The sequence below is a fragment of the Aulonocara sp. 'chitande type north' Nkhata Bay genome, linkage group LG5 (assembly GCF_057382095.1).
Source record: "Aulonocara sp. 'chitande type north' Nkhata Bay isolate Kocher_YH1m ecotype deep benthic linkage group LG5, A_spYH_male_GT1.1, whole genome shotgun sequence".
Taxonomy (NCBI): Eukaryota; Metazoa; Chordata; class Actinopteri; order Cichliformes; family Cichlidae; genus Aulonocara; species Aulonocara sp. 'chitande type north' Nkhata Bay.
In genome coordinates this window covers 35190024-35216517 of record NC_141348.1, presented here as the reverse complement: position 1 = coordinate 35216517, position 26494 = coordinate 35190024, and the positions used below count along the sequence as shown (strand labels likewise).

General features: G+C 37.0%; 1 protein-coding gene across 3 annotated transcripts in view; it reads right to left on the bottom strand.

Moving 5' to 3' along the window:
- The window catches only part of igsf21a (immunoglobin superfamily, member 21a), a 193188-nt gene extending 168315 nt beyond the window's left edge, over positions 1-24873 (bottom strand). For 2 of the 3 annotated variants that reach the window (XM_086293196.1, XM_086293197.1), the window contains exon 1: positions 24489-24849. In XM_086293196.1, coding sequence (XP_086149322.1) covers positions 24489-24627 — 139 coding nt within the window. In that variant the 5' untranslated portion in view covers positions 24628-24849. Of the gene's footprint in view, positions 1-24488 lie in introns of all 3 variants that reach the window. The other variant, XM_086293195.1, reaches the window with a different exon arrangement.
- Positions 24874-26494: the final 1621 nt, after the last annotated feature.

Here is a 26494-nt window from a genome sequence, read left to right as displayed (position 1 = left end):
TTCCTGGGAGTCCACATCTCCGAGGATCTCACCTGGACGACCAACTGCTCCAAGCTGGTCAAGCGCCTCTTCTTCTTGAGGACTCTGAGGAAGAACCACCTGTCCTCAGACATCCTGGTGAACTTCTATCGCTGCACCATCGAGAGCATCCTGACCAACTGTATAACAGTCTGGTACGGGAACTGCTCTGCCTCGGACCGGAAGGCGTTGCAGAGGGTCGTGAAAACTGCCCAGCGCATCGCCGGAGCACCACTTCCTGCCATAAAAGACATCTACAGGAAGCGGTGTCTGAAAAGGGCTGGGAAAATCATCAAAGACCCCAGTCACCCATCACATGGACTCTTCACCCTCCTGCCCTCTGGGAGGCGCCACAGGAGCCTCCGGACTAAGACCACCAGGTACCGGAACAGCTTCTTCCACACAGCTGTCAGACTCCTGAACTCTGCCTCCTGACATCTGACCCACGTTAACTCATGGACTGAACATACACACACCCACAATGGACAACTATACCCTCAAACACAATAATAACATGGACTGAACCACCACTCACAACCACTAGCACTTTATATAGCCTCTGTAGAAACTATCTACACCCTCACTTATCTTAACTGCACTACTGTATAGCTCTGTAAATAATCATTCTGTACATTCGATAATCTTTAATCCTACAACTGTTTACAACTTGCATAGTTCCCATTTCTGTATAGCTGTATATCCCAGATTCTGTAAAGTTATTTATTTCATATTCTGTATAGTTTTTCATATTTATATCCTGTTCATATCCTGTACATAGCTTGTACTCACTACAGCCTGTACATACTTATAGTTATAGAATATTCACAACATACTTCATACCGTGTACATTATAACATACCATAATAGACCCATTTCTGTAATATACTCACATATCTATATTATTGCTAATATATATTGTAATATATCTATATCACTAAAGCACTTCTGGATGGATGCAAACTGCATTTCGTTGCCCTGTACCTGTGCATGTGCAATGACAATAAAGTTGAATTCTATTCTATTCTATTCTATTCTATTCTATTTTTTATTCTTTTTTTCTTGACAAAAATCATGCAGTTTTGGAGCAGGAGCTGAGTTGCTTCTGTGCTGGAACTTATTTACAAAGCTTCTTATATTATACGATGATAAGTTTAAAGTAATAAAGCAAAAAAACATCTCAAACCCTAGTCTAAGGAGCTCTGAAAGAAAAACGTCTGGACTTCTTTAAGTTTCTTGAAGCTGTTTCACCTCTCATCGTTTAAAATCTGGGACTCACCACCAATTGCTTTTAGAACTGAAGAAGCTTCTCAGATGAGATGTGAAAAATCTTCAAGAAACCTATAGAAGTCCAGACGCTTTCCTTTCCAAGTTCCTTAAACTACGATAACCTGGATGACAGAGAACCTTCACAGACATCCCAAACCCTACTTCATACCCTACATTGTAGCTCACATATCATTAAAACTTCACCTTTGTCACCATTGTTGACCTTTTTATTTTGACAGGTAAGGTCAAAAAAAGTTGGACAAAAGGTATCTAGTTTAGGTATGTTATGTCACTGCCATTGTTAAGTTATTGTTATGTCATAGTTTAACTATTACTTTGCGTACATGTTGCATATATATAAAACAAACAAATGTTTTACATGTATTCTTAACTCTATAAATTGATGTTCCAAGAGAATATGATAGCAATGACAAAATGATAGTAGACGTCACACTTAACCAGAGTTAATTCAAAGTATCAATATTATGTAAACTGTGGGTGGAGATCTAGAAACAAGTCATTAAGAAAACTCACTATAAATGATTAAGCTGCTTATATAAAAGTGATACATGTGACTAAAGAACATGGACTTCCCATTGGTTTAGCTGCATAACGGAAAGCTGAGACTTCCATGTCGCTCACATGCAATTGCTTGAGATAGCAAAAGGACAGCTAATGATATTCCAAAGCTTCTCCATAAGAGTGATGCTGTATGGCTCCAACTGGCATCATTACAGCATGCTGCATGAAGCAAAATTTAAAAGGAACATGGAGCACTGATACGAATCAGCAAATCAGAACACTGTGGAAAAAAGGAAGAATGGAAATCAAATACTGATATTAAAATCCATGCCCATTTACTGTATATCAAAGTGATTTTTCCAAATGGATTCAAGCTTGGATAATGAGAAATGTGAACGTGACACCGTGTGAGGAATCGTTGCTTATGAATTATGAAAGCTTTTTGTACTGTTTCACATTTTATTGCAGTACAGAACTGCTCAATTATGTTCCTTTAAAAAACATTAAATGGTACAAAGTTTTAATTTGCTTAGTTATGCTACTGTTGTGAAGCACTGATGAGAAATAAAGTTTTTCCATCAAAGATCCAATGTGATTTTTCATAGTCTTGGACATTTAGATAAATGCAATTATAACATATGTAGAGAAATGAATGCTGATAGTTTCTCAGGGTTTTATTAGAAATACCTGTTATTCAGTATTTTTAATGTTCTTTGTCACTTGTCAAAATGCTTCAAGCTTTGAGAAAGGCAGAACTGAACCTGTGGGTCATGACTTTTTATGCAGTATTTTTTAACATGTTAGTGGATAATGGAATTACGATGTGTCTTGTTATTTATTTATTTTCATTTTTTTACATAAAAAGGGCAAAAAAAAAGGGTTTAGGACACAATGCCCGAGGCAGTGTACTTACTGAAATTCCAAAAACTGTAATTCTCAACAAAATATTCTGGCCTGTTGCAAAAGCACTGTGGATAATATTAGTGCTTCCCAATTTCTCTTAAATGTATTCCTTGCCATAGTGGCTTGAAACAAAATCGGTTCAATCCATATCCAAATGCTAGAATGTTGATGACTTGATTTATGTAATTTATGTGAATTCATGTAATCTTAAAGTTCACTGTTTTTGTGAATGAATACTCCATACTATTGGTCATTGGTGTACATGTATTTGAAAGGGTCCATAAAAGACAGCAAACCAGGAAACAAGATTTGAATGTGCCATTGAAGTCAACTACCAGACTCTACCTAAACTTTAATCAATAATTTGATGAATATTCCTCAAACAGATGTGTCGAACTGTTTATGTAATTTACCACAATGTTCTTATCTTATAGCCTTCCCAAGCAATAAGACCTGCAGCATAATTCAGCATTTGCTAATACAGAAGTGTTTACGGCAGCTTCAAAATTCATTTATACATGTAAATGCATCTGGTTAGCCACTTAGCAATATAATGATGGTTAATGAAATCCCTTCTAAGTATATAAATCAAGACCAAATAAAGAACATCATATTAACAAGAACAACAAAATATAGCAACATAATTTATTTCCATTGGCCCCTAGATGAAGTACATTAACAACTCCTAATACAGTGCTAAAGAGGGAGTGATTTATATTCCTTGTACACACATTTGCTTTAACTAACCAAATATGGATAGTTAGAGGTTGAGAGCTGCTTCATAATCCAGCTCAGTTAAGAGATTCAAGAGACAGAAATTACACCCCCCCCTTAATGCTGAACTTTGATGTTTGTAGTCAAGTGACAGTGAAGATGTCATGCACTGATGACTTGGAAAAGTTCTCCTGTAAATCTCTATTGATTACCTATTGCTGGCTCTCAGCCACAGAGCACTTGGCAAGAGGTTGATTTTGTCTGGGTGCTGTTCAAAGCAGAAATACATCTGATGATGGAGGAGCATTTTAGGGGGGGCAGACCTAAGATGGTATTTTGGAGTGAGAACAGCCTGCAAAGCCAAACAGGGTAGCTCTGGCTATCCGGTCTTTAAGTGATGACGTGACGAATCCTACTTCCGGGCCTAAAGTAGTCTGTGTTTAATATGGCTTTTGTGTTGTTAACATGTTTAATGTTTTGTATTTTCTTCTATTTAATCTCAAAAAGCTCCTAAAAACTGTCAGTGATCACTGTTGACCTCCCTCGGCTTTTATTACCGCTAATCATTTATTTAAGCTCAGTTTTTAAAACCTTACGATGTAACTACAGCCCACCCATGCAGCAGTATATGAATGACTAACCTCGTATTGTGGATGGATTCCTCTCAGTTGTTCTCCTGGCTGAAGTTTGGTCCGTTTAGAGCATCCTGCCATGCGATTACATTTGTTCCTGACCACCGAGAACCCTCACGTTAACTTTTATCGAGTGGAAAAAAAGTTAGCTTGTTTATATTATGCTAGCATAGCTGTGTCGCTAGCGGTCACGTAGCACATCATTATATACCAGCTAGCCAAAATTCAGTAACCCTACAAACGTCAATGCTGTTTAGTTTTCTGTCTTCATTTATGTTGGAAGTGCAGAGCTGTACGTTTTAATTTGTTTCCAAAACCCTGCAGTCAGGACATGCTATATTGTATTTAGATGGAAGCTAGCGAGCTAACTTCCTGCTAACTTCTAACTCCGTTAAATGTCATAAATTCTGTTTTCATGGATGCCTGGATGCTAAACTCAATTGTTACACCTGGTAGAGCAGAACGCTGATCATTTTATTAAAGATGAAAGACTTTAGACAGTTTTTCAACTCTCAGTAATGCCACAGTGATCATTTAATATATGGACCTGCAGCAGAGTTTAGGACCAGACACGGCTAGTGATGCCAGACTTAACGACCGGATAGACCAATGTGTTCCCTGTAGCACATCATTCCAAGTAACACTTGTTCCCTTTTTAAAAGAGAACCCAACAGTGAGATTGTGCACTAATTTCAGCCTGCTTTGAAATTCTTGGTATTGTTCTTTTTTTAAAAAATCCGTTCTGCCCTGGCTGGCATTCAATAAGTCAGCATGATTTTTTGATGTTAAGAGATCAATACCAAGGTCTGTGACTATCCAAAAACTAAAACCACATGAAATACCAATAAATAAATAAATAAAAAATTTTATCCTAAAGGATAAACACAACTTTCAAGTAGTGTCAGTGTTGTGAAGATTTTTAGGTTAAAAAATATAATGCAGTGAGGAAGGGAAGGAACAACTATTATATTATATACTATAAACTCAGTTAATAAATCATTAGATATTTCATACATTAATAAAAAAAAGAGACTTTTTTCATTGTATATTGTCTCCTTAGTGACTGAAATGCAAGGGCATTACTACTCAGGTCAGCCTAAGGAAGTATACCCTGAATATCAAACAGTCTGCAGCTTCGTCATCTGCCCTTTTCTCTACCAGTGACTTCATACATCACAGTGTTGTCTGAGCACACCCTTGGAACATGGAATTTATATGAGATTACAGTTCTACAGTCTCTCTGCTGTCAGCACAGTTGACCACTGATGAGACTCAAATACAGGTGACAGCTTTTTTTTTTCTCTCCTGGCATAGTATCTTGCAGCAGCATAACAACATAACCAATAATAATAATAATTAGATCCCACTCTATTCCCTTAATAGGGCCATTTATCAGGAATGCTTCAGCACTGCCAGTTCACTATGTAAGCCTTACAGTAAATGAACTACTTTGTAGCTTGCATCATGCTGAGTGAACTGTGTGAGTAGCTTCAGAAGAGGCTAAGATGAAAGAGCAGTGGGTTTTGAACTAATTATTTCTGCTTACTTGATAAGGATAACTCACCATGACCACAGCGCTTGCCCAAAGTCTAGCTGTGTGACAACCACAATCCTTAATTTAAGAAGTAGTGTGCATATCTAGAACAGGTGACAGATCAAGAGAGGCTATAAATGAGATTTTATTTTTCAATGATCCTGAGCCACTTAACTAGACCCAAATGTTCCTTTGGAGAACTCTGCATTCTTTTAAAAATGTTTATTTTTTATTGTGCTGCTTGTTTACTGGAGAACCAGAGCAATAAATCGGCATCCTTTCCATTTTTATTGTGTTTAGTTTGATCTGGTTTCCTTTACTTATTTGTGGCATGTGCCAAAAGTTACAATAACAATTGAAGATGCAAAAGCAATCTCTCTGTACAGAAGAAAATGTTTAACTACTGATAGTTGTTGTAAAGCTATTGCTGAGAATATAAAATAAAGGTCAGTATTCTCTGTTTAGAGGAAGCTACTGTAGTTTTCACAGAATTTATGCTCATCTAATTTATCAAGACAGTAGCTAATCATGCAAAAAGGCTGCCTTCTGGGCAAACTAAATTAGAGCTCAAATATGCCAAACAGTGGTAGAATCTACTAAAAATGGAGTCATTACTAAGCCCAGAAAACAAAACAGAATCTGTTTAGTTATACTGAAATAGTATACTGAGTGAAGGAACAAGATACAACTGTTTAATGGAACACATTACCTGTGAAAATGTAGGCACCTAATGATTATAAAATCAATGCAGTGGAAGTAACTGCACACTTAAAAAAGGAAAAGGATGACACAGATGTTGAAAGGGAAAAGTGTTTATTATGACTCCACACACTGCGGCGACTATAAATAGCAGTTATTCGGCTGATTTTAATCAGTCATATAACAAACACTGAACTGATTTTAATTTTATGGAAGCAACATGTTTCACAAGAGATTGGACAGGGTGATAACAAGCTGAAAAGTAAGTTTTACTAAAAAGATTTAACTTGAGGAACATTTCTTAGCTAATTAGGGTAATGTGCAACAGGGCAGTATCCTTTTTGTCCCCTTTTTTTCCAGGGCAGTAAACTGAGTATAAAAAGAGCATCTGAGGGGGGCAAAAGTTACCCAATCTGCAAAAAACTCTGTCTACAATTTATCGAACAATTTCAGAATTATGTTCCTGGATAAAAAAATTTTTAAAATACTTTGAATATCTCACTATCTATAGTGTATCATGTCACCAAACAATTCAAAGAATCTGAAGAAGCCTCTGTGTACAAGGGACAAGGCTGAAAATCAGTGCTGTAAGTTCACAATCTTCTGGCTCTGAGGCAGCGCTGCATTAAAAACAGGCATGACTCTGTCATGGAAATTATTGCATGGGCTCAGGAATACTTCCAGAAACCAGAGTCTGTGAACACACTTGACTGTGGCATCCACAAACACATATTAAAGCTTTATCATGCAAAGAAGCCATATGTGAGCATAATCCAGAAACACCATCTTCTCTGGGCCAAAACGCATTTAAAATGCTCTGAGACAAATAGGAAAACTGTTTTGTGGTCAGACAAAATTTGAAATTCTTTTTGGAAAACATTGACACTACATTCTCTAAACTAAGGAGGAGAGGGGTCATGCAACTCTAACGGTCCAGAGTGCATCGGAAATTGCAGCATAAAATGGATGATAGAAACGCACTAGCCATACTAAAATGTATGCAAAGGTTTTAGAGCAATGTATGCTTCAATCCAGGGGATGTGTTTTTCAGGGAAGGCTTTGCTTATTTCCGCAAGACAATGATAAACTACATAGTAGTACAACAGCACAAGTAGAGAATTGCTGAACTATGGACTCCCTGCAGTCATAGCACTTCACCCACTGAAATGTAACAAACAATATGTCAAAGAAGACCCATGACTGTTGAGCAGATAGAATCCCAAAAAATCCAACAAATATCAATTCAGTCCGCACATGCTTATTATTGTTGATTATCATTAATAAAAGAGATTATACTAATTTTGGGGGATTACACTCACATGCTATTTTGCCCCGTTTCATAAATGTAGTCCAAAGTAGCTAAAGCAATCCAGAGCTTAGTGCGAGACACAAGCCAGAGCCCCCAATGTGAACAAAGGATCAAAGTAGATATGACTAAAATTTTAGAGAAGAGTGTAAAACCAAAGGATCAATGTCTTGTTATCTGGTAAAGTTGTGCTGAAAACATCTTGGAAACCATATGGGAAATGATGCACATAAATGACATGTGTTTTGTTATAAAAATCTGTTGTACCTGCTTTTTATTTTTTGGTAAGGTAAAATTATAACATTAAACATTCCAGAGCAGAAGATTTTATTTTCAATTTTTATATAAGCAAGTAAATATTTTATTATGAAAATTACTTTTTTAATGAATAAAGCTTGATTTGTACTTGTATACACCATCAATTGAAGTTCTTAGAAAAGAAAATCATAATTAGCAAAAGTGGTCTTGATAGGTCATACTTTGATAAAAAAAAATAAAAAATAAAAATCAGAATTCAAAATCAGCCAAAAAAAATTGCAATTGGTGTATTTCTAATCAGCTTTGCAACTGAAAGTCCCTTCAAAGGAATATATGAATGGACAAACACGAGAATCTTAACTAAAAATCATCAGCATTACTAAATATCCCAGTAAACAACACAAGCATATTTTTTATTTAATTTTTTTTTTATTGTTTATTTATGTATTTTTTGCTTTGTTTTGTTAAAGAGACACTTTTATTGGATAAAGCTGGTTTAATGTTTCTCCACTCCATTTCCTCTGTGACTGGACCATCTCATTCCCCAAAACCTTTGAAGCACAGAGAAACATTAACAACAATACACACACACACACACACACACACACACACACACACACACACACACACACACACAAGCTTCTTTTCCATAATGAATCCAGCCCCAACATTTGTTGTAATTGCTGTCATAATTATGTGCTGTTGTAATGTAATGAATATGCAATATGAAATTGTGTTTAGAAATTGTAATGATTTCTGACAGTTAATGATGCACACTTTAGAACACTTTCCAAACTCAACATCTGCATGACCTTAACATTTAAAAATGTCACATCATTAGTTAAACATTCTGTAATATTATACATTCCAAACATTACTATCCATGTATGTATTTAGCATAATGGATGCTTTTAAAAATCTATTGAATGTGCAGTATTTGACTGAATGAGCAGAAAGCAAATACACGCATACAACTGTAAATGTCAAAGCATACTTACAATACAGAGACATTCATGTTTATTAGGGCTCCCACGATTAGTCGACTAGTCACGATTACGTCAACTATTAAAATCGTCGACGACTAATTTAATAGTCGACGCGTCGTTTGAAGCTTTGTAAGATCACAAAAGACGCAGGAATAAGTAGTAGGATTTAAGAGTGTAATAACGGACTGAAACAGAAGATGGCAGCACTGCAAGTACAAGGATGCCAGCTGCCGTTAAACCCCGAAGAAGAAGTAGCTCTGTCCCATAATTCAGCGGTCCCCAACCCCCGGGCCTCGGACCGGTACCGGTCCGTGAGTCGTTTGGTACCGGACCGCGAGAGTTGAGGCTCAGGTGTGAAATGTATGGTTTTCAGGGTTTTTATCGGTTTTCAGCGTTATTTTGTTATCGTTTTTATCGTTAACTCGGTTTTCCTGGGTCTTTTCACATGTGTTATGAATAAATCTTCTTTTTTTCGGTACCGGTACTAGTTTTATTTTGTTGTATTTATCACAAAATCACACAAAATTAAAAAAACAAAAACAACAGTAGGACATTCAGCTCATGATACCTTTGGGTGACCACGCATTGTGGGATTTTTGTATCCACATTCAGTTAAACTCATTACTGTAGGACTAGTGATTCTTGTGAATTGCTAACAACAGATTGATGAATGGATGTCTTGATGAAATGTCGTTGCAAGGTGATAGGTGACCCTTATGTCATTAGAGCTTCAATGCATAGATTCTGCAAACCTCTAAATCTTTACTGGATGGGTAGATGGAGTTTTGTCAGCTAGGAACAGAGCACTCATATTAGGGCAGAAAGTTTCACCATGGGATAAAGGTAATCCCTCAAAAGATCTTTGTATTGATTTGAAAAGACCCTTAATTTCATGAAGAAGAAAAGTGGACATAAACTATTCTAGCAAAATTCCCCCATTGGCTGGATAAGCCAAGTTTAAAAAGAGAGACATTGTATCTTTAAATTGAAATTGTTAGTCTATGTTTTTCATTGTTCTTTTTCTATTTTGTCAGCATGTACAGTATGCGATGTCTAATAACTAGCAGAGCACAAGGTTGCTTCCTTTGACTCTCCACTACTGAATGTCATTTGTCTATAAGGTGTTTGTAGCACTGCAGGAAGTGATTTTTCCAAGGCAACAACAAAGGCAACAAAGGTTCGTCTTTTAAACTCAGATTAACAATCGACCTAATGACTTATGAATGTATCATTATCAAACACAGGTTCTTTTAACTTTGTATTTCAAGATAAACAAAATACTAAATTTTTTGTTTCAGACAGACCTGTTCTTGATTCAGTACAATTTAATCCATTTGTTATCTGATGTGTTTCCTCATAGGTAGGGCTAAAATGATAGGATTAATATTCAGTGCTGTGGATGGAATTATAAGGAAGTGGAGTTATGAATACTCCAATCCTACTGACACATTCATATTACTCTTCCTCTGAGACTATTATCCTGAATATTGATAACTTTAGGATTTGTCCCATCAGGAAGATGGGTGGATAGAGTGGAAACTAGCAGTACGGTGAGGGTGACAGATGTCTATTACACAATACATTAAAAGAGTGAATAGTCAGCCTAACTCATAACTACAGTAACTTATATACTACAGTGACAATGATTTCATATTATCTGTGCTATGATGAAGATATTAGTGAAGAAATCTAAAGTGATGACCTTAGCGTTCACATAAAAAAGAAAGAAGGAAAGAAAACACACAAAAACAGAGGGGTGTCATTTTGATCTGCAACTGTCATATACAGCTCTGCCCTAAAAATAGAAAAGCACCACAGGGTTACTTTTAATTACATGACATCTGTTTTGCTTTTGTAGCATCAGATGTCTGATAACAACGACAATTCGCTGAATTTCAATCAGGTTTAAGTACTTTGAGTTTTTCTTCACTTTTTGTTCTTCTACAGCACAGAAATTGAAGGTAGACATACATATTTGTTGAGTTTGCAAATAAAAATGGATTGGATAAACTGGCAAACAAAACTGATAATACACTCTATTGAATTTATTACTAACTGCATCCTAAACCTGCCATATTCTATCTTGTGCTATTCTGCAATGATGAAGGTCTCAGTATGCAGCAGAATGTATCCAAATGTTCAGTCAGCTGTGACGAGAACTAATGTGAGCTTTCTCTTACATTCAACTCCCCTTGGAAAAGGCAGCCACATGAGGAATCTGAACAGCTGACTGGGTACGAAAAATCTGACTGGTGAAATGACAGGAAAGGAATTCAATACCACTTTGTTCCTATTTTTCCCAAACAGGTACTAAACTAATGCATGCTAGACAGAATAAATAGTTAAATGTCATGAATGTAAACGTATCTTTACTTTGAAGTGTTAGAAACTAGATCAAAAACAGAATTGCTACAAATTTCTGTAACCAACACTATTAGTACACTAATTTCCCTATAATTTCTTCAATCACACCTAAATCCTTTAATGTAAAGCATCTGCCAATATGCAATTAACTCCATACATACATAATAAGTAACTGTCTTGCATAACACAGCTGTAAGCCCAAACAATTTCCTGTGGCGTATTTTGTTCCATTCAGCCAACCTCAAGTGTCAGTTTGAGTCAGTAAACTTTGACCCTTTTTTTTAGGTTCAAAAGGGATGGATTTATACTCCTGTTAATCAACTCATTAATGAATGAAAATCATTGTTTTAACACAATACAACAGTCACGCTGTCAATTTATATTTAATGTTATATCTTTATGTACACACTACTTTTGAGGGGTTCAAACATGGTTGGGACTTCTATGGCCTTTTCGCCTTTATGTGACAGGATACTGTTTGTACTCTGGAGAAGTGGGTTTGACAGCAGAACCCAGAGAGCAGATGGAACATCTCAATTTTTCATCAGCATCTTTGATTCAACAGTTAATTCAGACTCATGATGAAACCTCATGAAGAGGTTTTTTTGTCTGCTGATCTACTTATTTCCCACTTAAAAGTGCACAACCCCCACAGGCACTTTTCCACCTACTCCTTTTCCCTCTTACCATCACTTCCCCATACCGCTCTCTAAGATTGATTAATCACAATCCACTGGGGGTGTTTCGGCACAAACTTTATCCATGGCCGAGGGCTAACTTCACGCTGTCGCATCAGAGCAAAATGATTTTGCACAGGGTTTCCTTTTCCCTATTCCCACCTGATAGTCATCACTTTCATTACAGTTTGACTACATGTTTCATTTTTTGTTTTTTTTGTAATCCACAAGATAAAAACAAACAACAGCATAATTCCCTTTTAGACATTTGTCTTTTAGCAACAACGAGATGATTTGTATTAGACACTGAATGTAGATAAAGAGTGCATTTTTAGAAACAACAAACAATATACGCAATAGGAATTTGACAGTGTCATTGTAAGAAGGTTCATAGTAAGAGTGCTCATGCTGTTAACAACACATCATCTGTGACTGTAAAAATGCACCAATCTGGCACAACATTATGATCACTGACAGGTGAAGTGAATAACACTAATTATCTCTTCATCATGGCACCTGTTAGTGGGTGGGATATATAAGAGAGGAAGTGAATATTTTGAAAGAGTTGATATGTTAAAAGCAGGGAAAATGGGCAATTGTCAACATTTGAGCTTGACAAGGGCCAAATTGTGATGGCTAGAGAACTAGGGTAGAGTATCTCCAAAACTGTAACTTTTATTGGGTGTTCTCAATCTGCAGCGGTCAGTACCTATCAAAAGTGCCACTGTTTCAGCCACTGAGCAAACAGTGATAAACCAGCAATATACCGAAAGTACCAACAATGAGCATGGCATTGGGCCATGGAGCAATGAAAGAAGATTCCCTGGTCTGTGTGATGTTTGGGGAAATGTTCTGCTGAGAAATTGGGATTCCAGCATCCATGCAGAAGGTACTTTGACGTGTACCATCTACCCAAGCACTATTGCAGATCATGCACATCTTGTCATAAAAATAGTAGTCACTGTGGCTGCCTGTGACCTCTTAATGATGTGCCCCAAATAATGCGCCCTGCCACAAAACAAAAATGATTCAAGAATGGTATCAGGAGCACAGCGAGTTTGAGGTGTTGACTTAGCCTCCAAAATCCCCAGATCTCAGTCCAACTGAGCATCTATGCGATGTGCTGGACAAACACATTCAATCCATGGAGGGCCCACCTCTAAACCTAAAGGACTTAAAGGATCTGTTGCTAACATCTTGGTGGCAGATATCACAGCACACCTTAAGAGTTTAGTAGAGTCCATTGCTCAATGTGTCAGTCATGTTTGGACAGCAAAAGAAGGACCAACACAATACTGTGACGAATTGGTGTAATGGTATCAATAGCAAGAGCAACCCTGTGCTTGTCTTGCTAGCGCTCGATATACTATTGACCATAATATTTTATTACAGAGGTTAGAGCACGCGCTGGAGCTGCACTGCAGTATTTTGGATCATATCTACCTAACATACTCAAATTTGTTCATGTAAATGGGGAGTCCTCTTCACACACTAAGGTTAATTATGGAGTGCCACAAGGTTTCGTCCTAGAATAAATTCTATTTACATTATACGCACCTCCCTTAGGCAGTATCATTTGAAAGCATACCAATTAGCAGTTACTATTCATCTCTGGCTCACTTGTTTTAGTTAAAAAAACAGATGACTTTTAATTAAATGTAATTACAATTTGTGAGCTTTGACACTGCCTGCAAACTTCTGTTTGGCGTAAAATATACAAAAGTGATACAATAAAAACAGTAGACAGACTGCAATCAGACATTGACCATATCTACAAAAATATTTGCCAGCCAGAAGCTTTTCCTAAATCCAATAAAGTGCTTTCTTTCCTAAAAAAAAAAAAAAAAAAATAGTGTAAAAGTGAATAGCAAACAACAAAATAAATGAAAACAAAGCACAAAAATCTTCGAAATGGAACATATAATACTGTCCATCCAACTTTCTACTTTGCAGCTAATATTGCTCAAGGCTCTTTATCGAGGCATTGAAACTTTGGGATACCTTATGTGTACCTCTGCAATGTCAAGTAGGTATCTAACTGAAGTATTTGAGTCCATACTACAGAATGGAGTCCTGTTGTACATGTGCAGAAAGACCTTTTTTTCTTGAGTCTCTCTTTTTTGGTACCACTACGCCAAACTGTGAAACATTAGGTGATAATCCAAGATTTTATTTCTTTGCCAACAGCCACACTAAAGACTTTCTTGCTTCACATTTCCAAAATATTGGTCAATGTTATCTATTTGCTGATGTATCTGTATCGGCATTTATGATGGGCGATAAATTAAAATCAGAGAAACACCAGTCAACCATGTAATGAGTGTTGATGTTCTATATTTTGTCCACCAGAGGGCAACTTCCCTGTTGATAAAACGTGTTTATAACAACACAAGAATAGATGAGTAATCCACAAGTTGTTATGACAGTAAAACAATACAATAGGAAGATTACCATATAAAGATTAAGCACAAGCATTTATAATTTGAACAGACTGGAACATCTTGCTTGCCTGCCTTAAGAGATCACAGTCAGAAAAGGATAGACTCACACCAAGACCTCACACATGTACTTTCTTTTTACATATTATTTCCTCCAGGAAGAACAGCAGTACAAGAAACTAACAGTGATGAGTCATTACACAAGCTCCCTCACATTATTATTTCCACTTTCCAAATAATTTTTTTTATACCAGAGTCACCTGGTACCAGGCATATGTGAAATTAATGCTGGCAGTTTTATTGGGAAAGAATAGATTTAATCATTACAAGTCCTCCTTTATATAAAAATTCAGAAGCGAGCGCCAAAGTTGCATGTAAGCATCCTAAAAGATAAAGCTTCCTTGCAATTTTAACCATAATCTTTAGAGAAAAAAACTGAAGTAAAATAATTATATTTAAAGCAAGTTATAATCCATATGCACCCACAATTTCTATTATTGTATAATTCATGTCGCATATTCAGAAGATTAATTCTCTGAACTTGCATGACAAGTTCTACAGCAGATCAAAGGTTTGCTGATAAATGTTATCAGAAATGACAGATGTTACAGGCTGAACACAGCCTTGTCCTATCATATTCTGACTGTCTGTGAAACTTCACTAATACCTACTCCTGTGAGTGCAGATTGATGTCTTTATGATTTTTTTATTTTTTTATTTTGGTGGCTTATATGGAGGAAGTCAATATGCACAAGATTCATAGCCCACACAATCCTTCTTTACTCCCATCTGCACAGCTCCAGAGTGACGTCAGTGCGTCGATTAGAGCTGTTTTTCCCCCCTCCTCTGCCATCTCTTCCTTTTTCCATGCCTAATCTGAACTTTTCATGAAACCTCTGCAATGTTGTATTCACTGGCTTGAAGATGGCTTTGAATAGCTGCAAACATTTTTTTTTTTAAAAAACCTCCCAGAAGAATCAAACTGGGAAAGCAAAGCAGTGATTTAGAATATTTACAGTTACTACACAATGTGTGTATATGAAAGCATAAAAAGGGCTTTTTCCTTTTAGGTTAAAGCACTGTCATGTATATTTGAGCCAATTTAGTAAGTAAAATGTTTCTCACAATATACTTTAATGTTAATTTCCCTCTATATTGCATTTTATCTTTGAGTCAATATAATTTATTGCTAATGCAATACAACTGTTTCTTCTTAAGATAATCTTGATATACTGTACATACTGTAACAAAAAGGCAAGCTTAGATTTTGAGGTCACCATGACTTTGAATAATTCCATTTGTGTCAGATCACTAGCAGAAAGAAACAGAATGTTTGTATACAAAAGACTGTGCGCAGCAGTGTACATTTCAGCTGTCTTGCAATAAACTTTGGATGCTGATATGTTTCATGTATCATATACAATTCAGTTTCACAGCCCTAAATAAACAGACTGATGTTGGGACACAGTGACGGACCAATTGATATTACTCAGCACCTATGTTTGAACACGATAAGCAAAACCACATAATCCATATTAGCATGTAGGAAACGGTGGGAGGAGAATATTGTAAAAGTGCTGATAAAGCTTGCCAAGAAATCCCTCGTTATGCTGGCTGCTAAATTGAGAAACACAAGTTTCTGTAATAAAATGGGATTTTTAAAAGTTCTGGTAAAAGGACATATTATACTATTTGACAAAACTTTACTGCTTACTAAAGATCATGAACAGGAACGATATACTCCCTTTCTATGTAACCATTTGGGAGATCATTGGGAGAACATTGGGAGAAAATACAGACACTTTGCTTCTGTATTTTCTCTATCTCTGCAAACCACCAGCTGCTGAGGGAATCCGAGTTACTTCAAACTCCCACACAAGCCAAAGACATCAGCAAGCCAGCCTACATCTGTGTATGAAGGTCCACAAGGGTAGTAAAGAAAGTTACTGTGCTCTTTGAACTTCTTGCCCCAAGCCTTTACTTGTCTCCACTAATCAGAGCCATTTTCATTTGATCATTTTAACATCACTGCTTGAAAACACAAACGTATTTCAGCTATACAGGCAAAGGAAGGTTCATTTTTCCTCGATTCTGCCTCTTACCACTTTCCACGCCAGAGGCTGTCGTGGTGGTAGTGGGGGAGGACAAATTTGTCATGATGGTTGCAGATTCTGTTGCATTATTTGAATTGCAGTAGACATTCATAAAAACTGTGGTCCACTCCTAGGGCCCGAGGCTACTAGGCAACAAGTCATCTTGGATGCAGACCCCATAGCTAAGATGCTAGCTGTAAATAAAATATGGTAATGGCTTCTCAGTGACTGGACTACTGCAAAAACCACACTTTAGCTTGTCCAAAATGTCAGACAGATGATTTTGGTTTCACCCCAAAAGCAGATAGCTGGTGTGTATGCTAATTCTCAAAATGTGTTGTTCTTACTCTCGTGCCACTGTTTCAGCCATTCTAGGGAATTGTGATATTGGCATAGATTTCTTTGAAAAAACTCAAGGCCAGCATTTTTTTTTTTCAAAAACACCTGCACTTCAGTGTGAAAAGCAAATGCAAGCGTCATAGGAAACTGGTAAACCTCTTCAGCCATGCTGCTGGAAAACTTGAAGCATATAAGTGTTTGAGCCTTGTTAGATAAAAGCAAAAGTTTGCAGAATCCATCTGTGAAATAGCACATTGTTCTCAGACTTTTATCAACACAACAATGTGGGAATTCTGTGTGCTCTAAGAGTTTTACAGTTATGTCTGAAAATCTGAAAAGCAGTGTCAGAAAACAATGCAGGAGTTACTTTAGATAATCATATCTTGCTGTGTGCAGATTTTGGATTTCTTACTTTCAGTGCATGGATATTTCATCATAAATTTTAGGAACAGGGCTTTTGAAATTTCATGAGACAACCCAATGAGATACCCAATGCTGAGGTGGAAGGCAAAAAAAACAGGTCTTCCTTTACAGATATAAATTCAAAATAAAGTTTATAGTTGATTAAGTTATAGTTAGGTACAGCTCAACTTAACCCGAACAATCCCTTAGTTATGCTGCTATATGCCCAGACAACCTTAAATGGCGCACTTAGCACATTCCCTCTGTTATAATTTTATAGTGCATGCTGTGATTATATATTTTTCCGTCTCTGTGCTCTTATATGTCTACTTTTTCTATATTTCTCCGGTGCCATATGTTTTTCTGTGGTTACTGACCTGATACACCTGCTGAATGGTTATTACTGCATTGACGTTGTTTGTTGTTTATCTGCGCTCCTCTTTTCTCTTTTCACCTTCCCCCCACCCCAACCGATGGAGGCAGATGGCCACCTTCCCCGAGCCTAGCTTTGTCTGAGGTTTCTTCCTGTTGAAAGGGTTTGTTTTTTTTTCCTAACTGCTGTTGCCAAGTGCTCAAAGGGAATTGTTGGACTTCTCTCTAAACAATTGTTAAGCATTGTGCTTACAAAGTAAACAGCCCTGAAATGAATGTTAAGGTGAACTGGCACTATATTAATAAAACAGACTTTAACTGAACTGAAATATTTAATACATTTTCCATTTTTGTAATTGATTGAACTCACCAATTAGAGACAGAAGGTAGTGAAATAAAAACTCAAGTTTCCTACAAAATATGCATTTTGTTCTTGTTACTATTAGTTTTACACATGGCATTTGTGTTCATAGGTTCCAAAGTTTAGATTTTTTTTTTCAGTACAGTTATTAGATGGAATCTGCCACCTTTTGATTAAATTGCTCATTGAAGTACTTCAGTAATTGAAGTACTTCAGTAAGTATGTTCAGCATGAGCTCACTAAGGGAGTCAAACCAGATAAAGCTGCATGCTATTGGGTCAAAATGACATGCACTCATATTTTTTTCTTCAAGCTGCTACTTTACAGCAATAGAATCAAATGGGCTATTTTGTATTTCCACAGCAATCTGGTTTAAGTGTATCTGCTAAAAGGCCCATACACTATTAGCAGTATATATAGTGTATATAAAATGATTTACACAGTCACACTGACTAGTCAAGCAAACAATAGCAAATGAAATGAAACAATGAAAATGGCTTCTAATCTGGGCATAATCATTTTATATAACTGCTGAGAGCTGCAGTGTGATGGAAAGCTTGGTGATTGTCAGATAGTTGCATGACAACAACCCATTTTCCAGGCCAAATCTCTCTTCACTTCCTGTGAGTCAAGACCAGCCATCAGTAGCAGGCAGTCACAGTGCGCCGGAAACCTATCTGAGATCCAGTGCTTGTTAAATCTGTTAACACTGCTATGATACACAATCTGCAAACCAGCCTTCACCACTGTGGTCTGAGACAACACATTCTCCTTGGTGCTTTAACAGAAGGCTTTAAAAGAAGCCGTTTTTAAAGAAATTACATCAAAAACTGATGACCTTCCCTCAGATTTTAAAACATAGCCTACAGGTCATGTCATAATTGCCACTTCACAGCCTGCTGTACTGACACAATTTTATATTGACTGAGTTTCTTTATTTTCATTGACAGCGACTCTATCAACTGAATCAGTATGTTTGATAGTGCTGTTTTAACCTATTTTTGATATTGCACCGAATCCCTTTGACCCGTAACACATGAACATCAATTATTCTGCTCTTTTATCCTTGTAATTTTCCTGACTGAGTCTTCTGGTAACAAATCACTTGAGCCTGCCTGCCCCATTTCTGGATCTACATAAAATCAGAACATCTAGTACTTTACAGGAAAACCTGTGAACCTAAAAGCAGCTGTTCAGACATCAGCCTAAAACATTTTACAACAAATCTGTATTCAGCCAAGGGCACACAAGTAATGCACATATCAAATGTTTCTTTTATACACTTCTAACAGTCTATATAAAACTCAGAAGGAAGACGTAAAATTCATCGGACAGAAAAATGTCATAAACTGTGAGACTGCGCAAGATGTAGCTTTCAAAAAAGCCCTCACATCAGTATGGATTAAAATGATATTTATGATTTGTTTAGTAAGAAACTTCATCCTTAGTTTGATCTAAAAAGTTAAAACAGGAATGTGTTAAAGCATTAGAGACGATCTAATTTCTATTAGGAAATGGTCTAGGTCAGAAATGAATACTAAGCCAACTCTTTTTGTCTGGAAAAAAAACTTCAAAAGGCTGCAATTTTATATAATTTCATTTTTGAACACTGTTATCTCTAGTTCTTAATCTCTGAATGAAATTTCTGAGGCTCTGTGAAGTATTTTGTTCTTTCCTAAATGGCATTGTAATACAGACAGTAATACCATGTTGTACCAACCTATTTGAAAGTTCTTTCATTTTTAGATGGTGTCATAGGTGAGGTCAGTAGCTTAAGGGCAAAATAAATAAATGAATAAAATACACACACAAAAGTTGACCAATGTTCATCTCAGAAACAGCTGGTCTCGACTATCAGGTTTCTGAATGGTTAAACCCTGTAGTTATATAGTTTAACAATGTTATAACAAACTGGCTAACACCTGGTTCTTTAATGTTGTGTTTTTCCACTGAAAATAAAACAAAGAATTGGGAACATTTTTGTACCTTTACTACATGAGACACAACAGAAAAACATGTAGATACATACACTAAGAGCCAGACTTCCTGTCAGTAATTCACTCACTCTTCTGCACCATGATTGCTTCTTGCTCAGGTTTTAGAAAGATGAAAAAGTCAGTACCACCAAGACCAGAAAAATAAAACAGCTTTTTGGCAACACTTTGGAGTTGAAGGACACAAGCAAGCAAACATGCTAGCGCTAAGAGCAGTGATGTTAACACCTCAAAATGAAACTCACTGACATGCTTTAGCTTTGTTATACTTAGTACTCTAACGAGTACGATTTTAGTTACATGTTAACAAGAAACAAACAGATTTATATTATTTATGAGACTGCCAGATTTTTATTATAATGACTTACCTAACATGCTAGGTCTGCAATTCAAGCAAACTAATCAATTTTTAAATTACTTTTTAAAAAAAAGCAACATGTTACTGTTAAAATTTTGCCTCTCTTTGCTGTTTCTTTAGCTGTCACAAAACAAAATAGGAAATTCCCAGTGTAATCCGTTCTATCTACTCCATGAAGTGTAACTTACTCAAAGTCTGATTACATCTAGGTAGCTTAGGAAAAAAACAAACAAACAAACAAACAAAAACAGTAGAGTAGTAGAATTTTTTCTGTGGTGAAAGTATTTTCATCATTTTGAAGGCTTTTGTAGATGAAAAGGACAGGAATGACAACAGCTGTACTTCAAATTTGATCAAGGATACCTCCAAACTTGGCACAGCAGCCCCACAACAGGCAGGGGGAATTATTTTGTTGCTACAGTAAACCACTGAGGCAGCTTTTAGTTTTGCTACAACCTCAACTTTGAAGAAAGGGAAGAAGATTTCTGCTGCTTATGAAGTGGAGTAGATTCTGCGAGTATTATTGGAATCATTGGAAATGTGGCCTGTGAGAAGTACATTTTTCTTGATGCAAACGTTTTCTCGGTACAGAAGATGCCATTCATTCAACATAATCAACAAATCATTTTTTTGTCCATGAAAAGTGCCTCAAGACTAATAAGAAGGAAATATCTAAACAAATTAACAGAATAAGTAATAAAATAAACACTAATAGAAACAGTAAATGTGAATTATATTAAAGAAGAAAAAATCGTAAAGAAAGAAGTATCTCTTGGATACTTTAACTGGATCCAAGAGTAGGATAGTTTAAGTGTTTTTAAGGATTAAAGCAGAGCCCAGCTCTCTTATATCTTTGGAGAGGCAATGCCACAGTTTCCAGACATAAATGAAAAATTATGTCTCCAGTCTTATTTTGTTGGATTTTGGGTAGCTTGAAAGCTACGGGATCTACTAGCTTGTAAAAGGACATCATGCATCTTTGAGGTAGGCTGGTTTTACAATGTTGGGAAGAGTAGAATACGGGTTCACTCTTCTTTCTTTTTTTTATCATTTAAAGTCTAACCATAGAATCCTCAATGAGTTACTTTTTTTTCAGTGGACTTTTAAGAAAGACTAGTCAAAAATTCATTTCATTGATGAAAGCATGATTTTGAATTTCAATATCTTGCTTAGTCTGGAATGCACACACTTTGATCATTTTTCGCAGCTGTACAAATACCACATATTTTACTTATACAGGGCGAAAAACCTAGGACAGAGTCTAAAATAGTTTTTTGAGATATTGCATCGTTTTGGCTTTTGGGCCTACTTATAGAATTTCTCTCCTGTACTCATTTAGTTTCAGAAAGTTATTACTCATCCATTTATTTATTGCCGACAGGCAGTCAATGAGGGAGCTTAAGGCTAGGATTATACTCTCTTGCAGACACACATATGGACAGCTGTAGACACCGCAGAGGCATAGGCCTGTAATCATTTAGGATTCCAAAGTCTAGATTTGGCTTCTTCAACAGAAATTTCACAACAGTGGTTTTGAACACCTCGGGGCAAATTCCCATTTCAAGGAATATGCTAATGATTTTCTGGACAGATTTCAAGATACTATTGAAAATCCTTTCTCATTGGAGAGGGTATAGATCAAGGCAGGTAGCATCTTATAAAGTTCTGAGGTTGAAAAGGTACTTTTTTTATACATAAAGTAATTGGTTCTCTTTGCTTAGCAAAGTTTTATATCTGACTTTAAAAAAAAAAACAATCCTTGGGATGGTAGCAGCAAACTATTATTAGCTATTGACAATAGTCTAATTGTTGTTTGTTAGCCTTGACAGCCAGGGTAGCCTTGCTTTAAGGCCATAGTTCATAACACAAGGAAAAATGTGTTATGCAATACAGCAGCATATGTGATAAAACAATGTATGCTGGGATATCACACTTCACACAGTGCACTCTATTCCGTAGCTCTATGGCAGCATAAAATATGCATTACAAAGTAACTCTTCAAAAATAAGAATCCAGACATAGACTATATAGCCTGCTCTTCATACCGTGAATTTGCAACATGGTTAAAAACAAACAAACAAAAAAACAAATGCTTGAACTATTAAATTTTACTAAGGTTAGCTTGTAGGTGCAAGCTAGGTGTAGTAGAACTGTAGCAGACTCTGAAACACGTGTAACAGACAGGAGTGGTGCATGGACTAAATGACCAATACTGTTTTTATTTGTTAGTCATATGAGACAGAAGATTGGAGAGGACAGAGCCTTTCAATCTGTGACAATTACACTTTGCTTCCCATTCCAACCTTGTTTAGTTGTCTCTCTGTCATCTTTAAAAAAAAAAGCACTTAGAATAGAAAAAACATTTTGTTTTGTTTGTTTGTGTGTTTTTTGTTTAACCAGGCTTTCTATTGAGATTCTTATTGTCTGATTTTTTCACTGTCTATTTTATTTTATTCTTGTTTAACTTAATTCTACATTTTAACTTTGTTTTGAAATACTATTAACTGACTTTGTTTTACAGCACTTTTTGACTAAATATCAGTGAAAAATTTATATAAATAGAGAAAGAGACAGAGAGAGGTGTGTGTGTGTGTGTGTGTGTGTGTGTGTGTGTGTGTGTGTGTGTGTGTGTGTGTGTGTGTGTGTGTGTGTGTAAGCGTGTGTGTGTGTGTAAGTGTGTGTGTGTGTAAGCGTGTGTGTGTGTCAGTGTCAATCAATTTAGTTTCAACAATACAAATAAAAACCAGAAAACCAGCATGACCATAAGTCAGTACAACCATATTCTTGCTATTTATTAAAATTAAATTCTGCCTTTTGCTGTTGACACGGTTAACAATATTAACACCTTCATGTAACATTTCTCCTAAGCGATATAATAAAACCCCAAAAGAAAAACCCATTTCAAATAAGTATGATTCCATTCCTGAAGTACCCTACTTGCAGCGCAGAACCTTTGTGCAGTTCACCCTCATCTGAGCAAACACCTGAGGCTTTTAAACATCTAAGAATATGTTAAGCCCAAATGGCTCATAATGATTTCCTATACGTCTGCAAAGGTCAGAACACTTTAAAATAACAAAATCCTCAGCTATGCAAGAAAGGTTAACATCTTGGTTTGTACAGCATGCTGCTGCTGTGATGTTGTAGCCAAGGGTGAACTCTCCTCTGAAGCCCTTCAAACACCACCGTGCTAGCACTGACTCTGAGCCTATAACTCCAGCCGAATGAGCAGGGTTATACTTTGCTTCTTCAGTAAGGAAAAAAAAGAGTGCTTATAGTTCTGTTTTTTAGTGCAAGCTCTCCATGATAAATATCCATGCAGAAGGCAAAAAAGCCTTTGACAAATGCCACTGGGTCCATAGGTGTGACAAGCAATATCAAAACAATAAAGGGACATGTTTAAATGTCAGGGCAGATTCTTATCTGCAGCACATATTTGAATGTGTTTTTCCTAAATTCCAGTGCAACATCCTAGTCCCATCACCACTCCACTCTCTGCCCTAAAAAGACAATCCTATTGCTCACAGCTTTAGCATTCTGTAAAACATAGCTTATATATATTGGTTAACATTCAGGATTCGCGTAAAATATCATCAGTGCTGTGTTCTCATCCCCCAACATCGAAACACATCAACGGAGGATAAAAACACGCGACAATGATGCCACCGCTGTGCCGTGCAGACCGCGCTGAAGGCGGAAATCTGCATTAAAAGACGCACTTCAATGTTTTTCAGCGCATCAACTTTAATATCTGTTGAGCTCAGGCGCTATCTGGTGTGCAAAACCCACGATCAACAAACGCCTTGGAGTGCGCTTCAGCATTGGAGCTATACTTGTGCGGTACTCAGAAGTAGGTGCTGTCATGCAAGCTGGTCGTGATAGTCGATGCAGATGAATTAAGACTAACTACATAACTAGGCCTACTGCTACCGTTCTTCTTCCGTTTCCATTTAGTACATAGACACGCACACCGCACATCTTGCAGCCTGAACTGAATCCGACCATTATTCGTTGGTTTCACTCTTCCACGACTTGGTTAGTCAGTAGGGTGAAAGTTGGCATGTGGCGAGAATGGTACCGATCGCCTCCACCCGGCTGTCCTGTTAATGGTCAGTTAGTAGTCCTGATTCGCTGTCACATAACGAATGCCTCAACTCACTGACAGTTCGGATATTGTTAGACCCCACGCATAGATCGGAAAGCTGTGAGAGGTTCCCACTGCGTGAAAATGGCATGAAAGGGTCACACTTACCGACGGCTAAATCCAGTAGATCTGCGCACAAAAGCAAGTACAATGAGAAGACGGTCATCTTTCCCTTATTTTGCAATAAATCCCAAACTCCATCTGCGTTTACATGCCCTCCAGGTTTCGGCTGTGTAATCCCCACCATTCCAGAGGTATGCGATTCAAAGGTGCCCCCAAACTATTCATGATGCAGCTCAAGTCTAAGTGGAGAATTCGGAGAAGTTGAAATTGAATGCAGCATTCAGAGCAGTCATAAACGAGCATCACATCAAAAAAAAAATGACTCACTGGGTGCGCTTATAGAACAAGCGGAATGTTTTTCCCCCCCTCACAGTTTAAACAATAGGGAGCTGCGCTTAGCCGCGCAGAAGAGATAGGCTGTGGAAAAAACGGAGCGGTTTGGATGAAAATGTCTCTCTCTCTCTCTCTCTCTCTCTCTCCTCCCGCCCTCCCCCTCCAGACAGACGCACAGTCATTCCTGATCACTCGCTCTTTTATTTCACACAATTTTCCTTAATCCTACCCTGGATTCAGACCCCTCTAATTCTGCCCATTAAGCCGATTTACTTCCGTTGGATTTTTCTTTTTATAAAAAAAAAACATTTGTAGAGATCCTTGTGCTCCGTATAGTATATAGCGTACAAGAATATGCATAGGTTACGTATAAATGCACTTCCTAGTCATCTAGTTGATGAGTTAATTATCAGGAAAACATGTTTCTTTTCTACCCAGTGTTATGCATCAAAAAGTAAACCGTTAATCAAGTGAAAGGACCATTACATGATGTATTAAATCTTGTTATTGTCATACACTCTTACTATGTGGGTGCTCACGATTAGTGCTCAAAATCCCACTTACTGGAGAAGATAATAAGTGTACATATTAAGAGTATTTTGCTGGAGCAAATCCACAAAGATGTATTTGAGTTTAATAAGTGCCTGTTTTATTGAACTGGCCTGACTGGTAAAAGTTGCCGTTCTCTCTCAAATTGTCTGCAATCATTTGTATCATTAGGGAACATCTGTCATGCAAGCAGCAGTTCCTGTGCTATTTTTTTTTTAATACTTTGACATTACCGACATCAAAAAGCATATCGCTTTTACCAAAACTGCATGCTTTGGTATGGTACAAACTATAACAATGATACCTTGATTAGCATTTCCTTCCTGTCATAGAGCTGGATCAGTTTTACGGCTAATTTTGAAAATAAGATGAAGACTGAAGAATCTGGTATTTTCTAAGATTTTGATCATTTCCAAAAATCATTAGACATGCTCAAGAGTGAGTTCACTGCAAGTACATACTCCAAGATTTGGAAAAGTTTGACGAGTGCCTCAGGCTGTGCCATTCTTGTCAGCATCACCTTAGCATGGTCAGTTTTGGTTTTCTGTTTTACTCCGAAAGGATGTTTCTGACAATACAACCTTTTGTGAAATGGTCCTCTGGGTTTTCATTCAAAGTGCAGGCAACAAGTTATTAGGGAAGACAGCCACCATCATGGCAGATCCATTCTTCAAAAAAATATGAATGCAGTTGAATAAAGTCATTGGTTTCCCATTTTCTGCAAAGCCGACTCAATATATCAAGACAATATGTTTTTATTGATCTGTGCAGCAGCGAAACAGTAAGACCTTTACCAATGCAGGAACCCCAGTAAAGGTGTGTTCTAGAAGGCATAGGCTTAGTGGTAGATACACTTTTATTATTACAACCTACAAAGCACTAGGTAGGAATACTAACTTATGCATGTACACTCAATGGCCACTTTATTAGATACACCTTGCTAGTACTGGGTTTGACTCTGTCCTGCCTTCAGAACGACCTTAATTCCTTGTGGCATAGATTCAATTTTGTTTTGTTATGGTCCACATTGAAATGATAGCATCACGTGGTGACTGCAGATTTGTCAGCTCGACATCAGCCATGGAAATCTCCTGTTGCACCACATCTCCAAGTTTCTCTATTGGACTAAAATCTGGAGACTCTGTGTGAAAATTCCAGTATATCAGCAG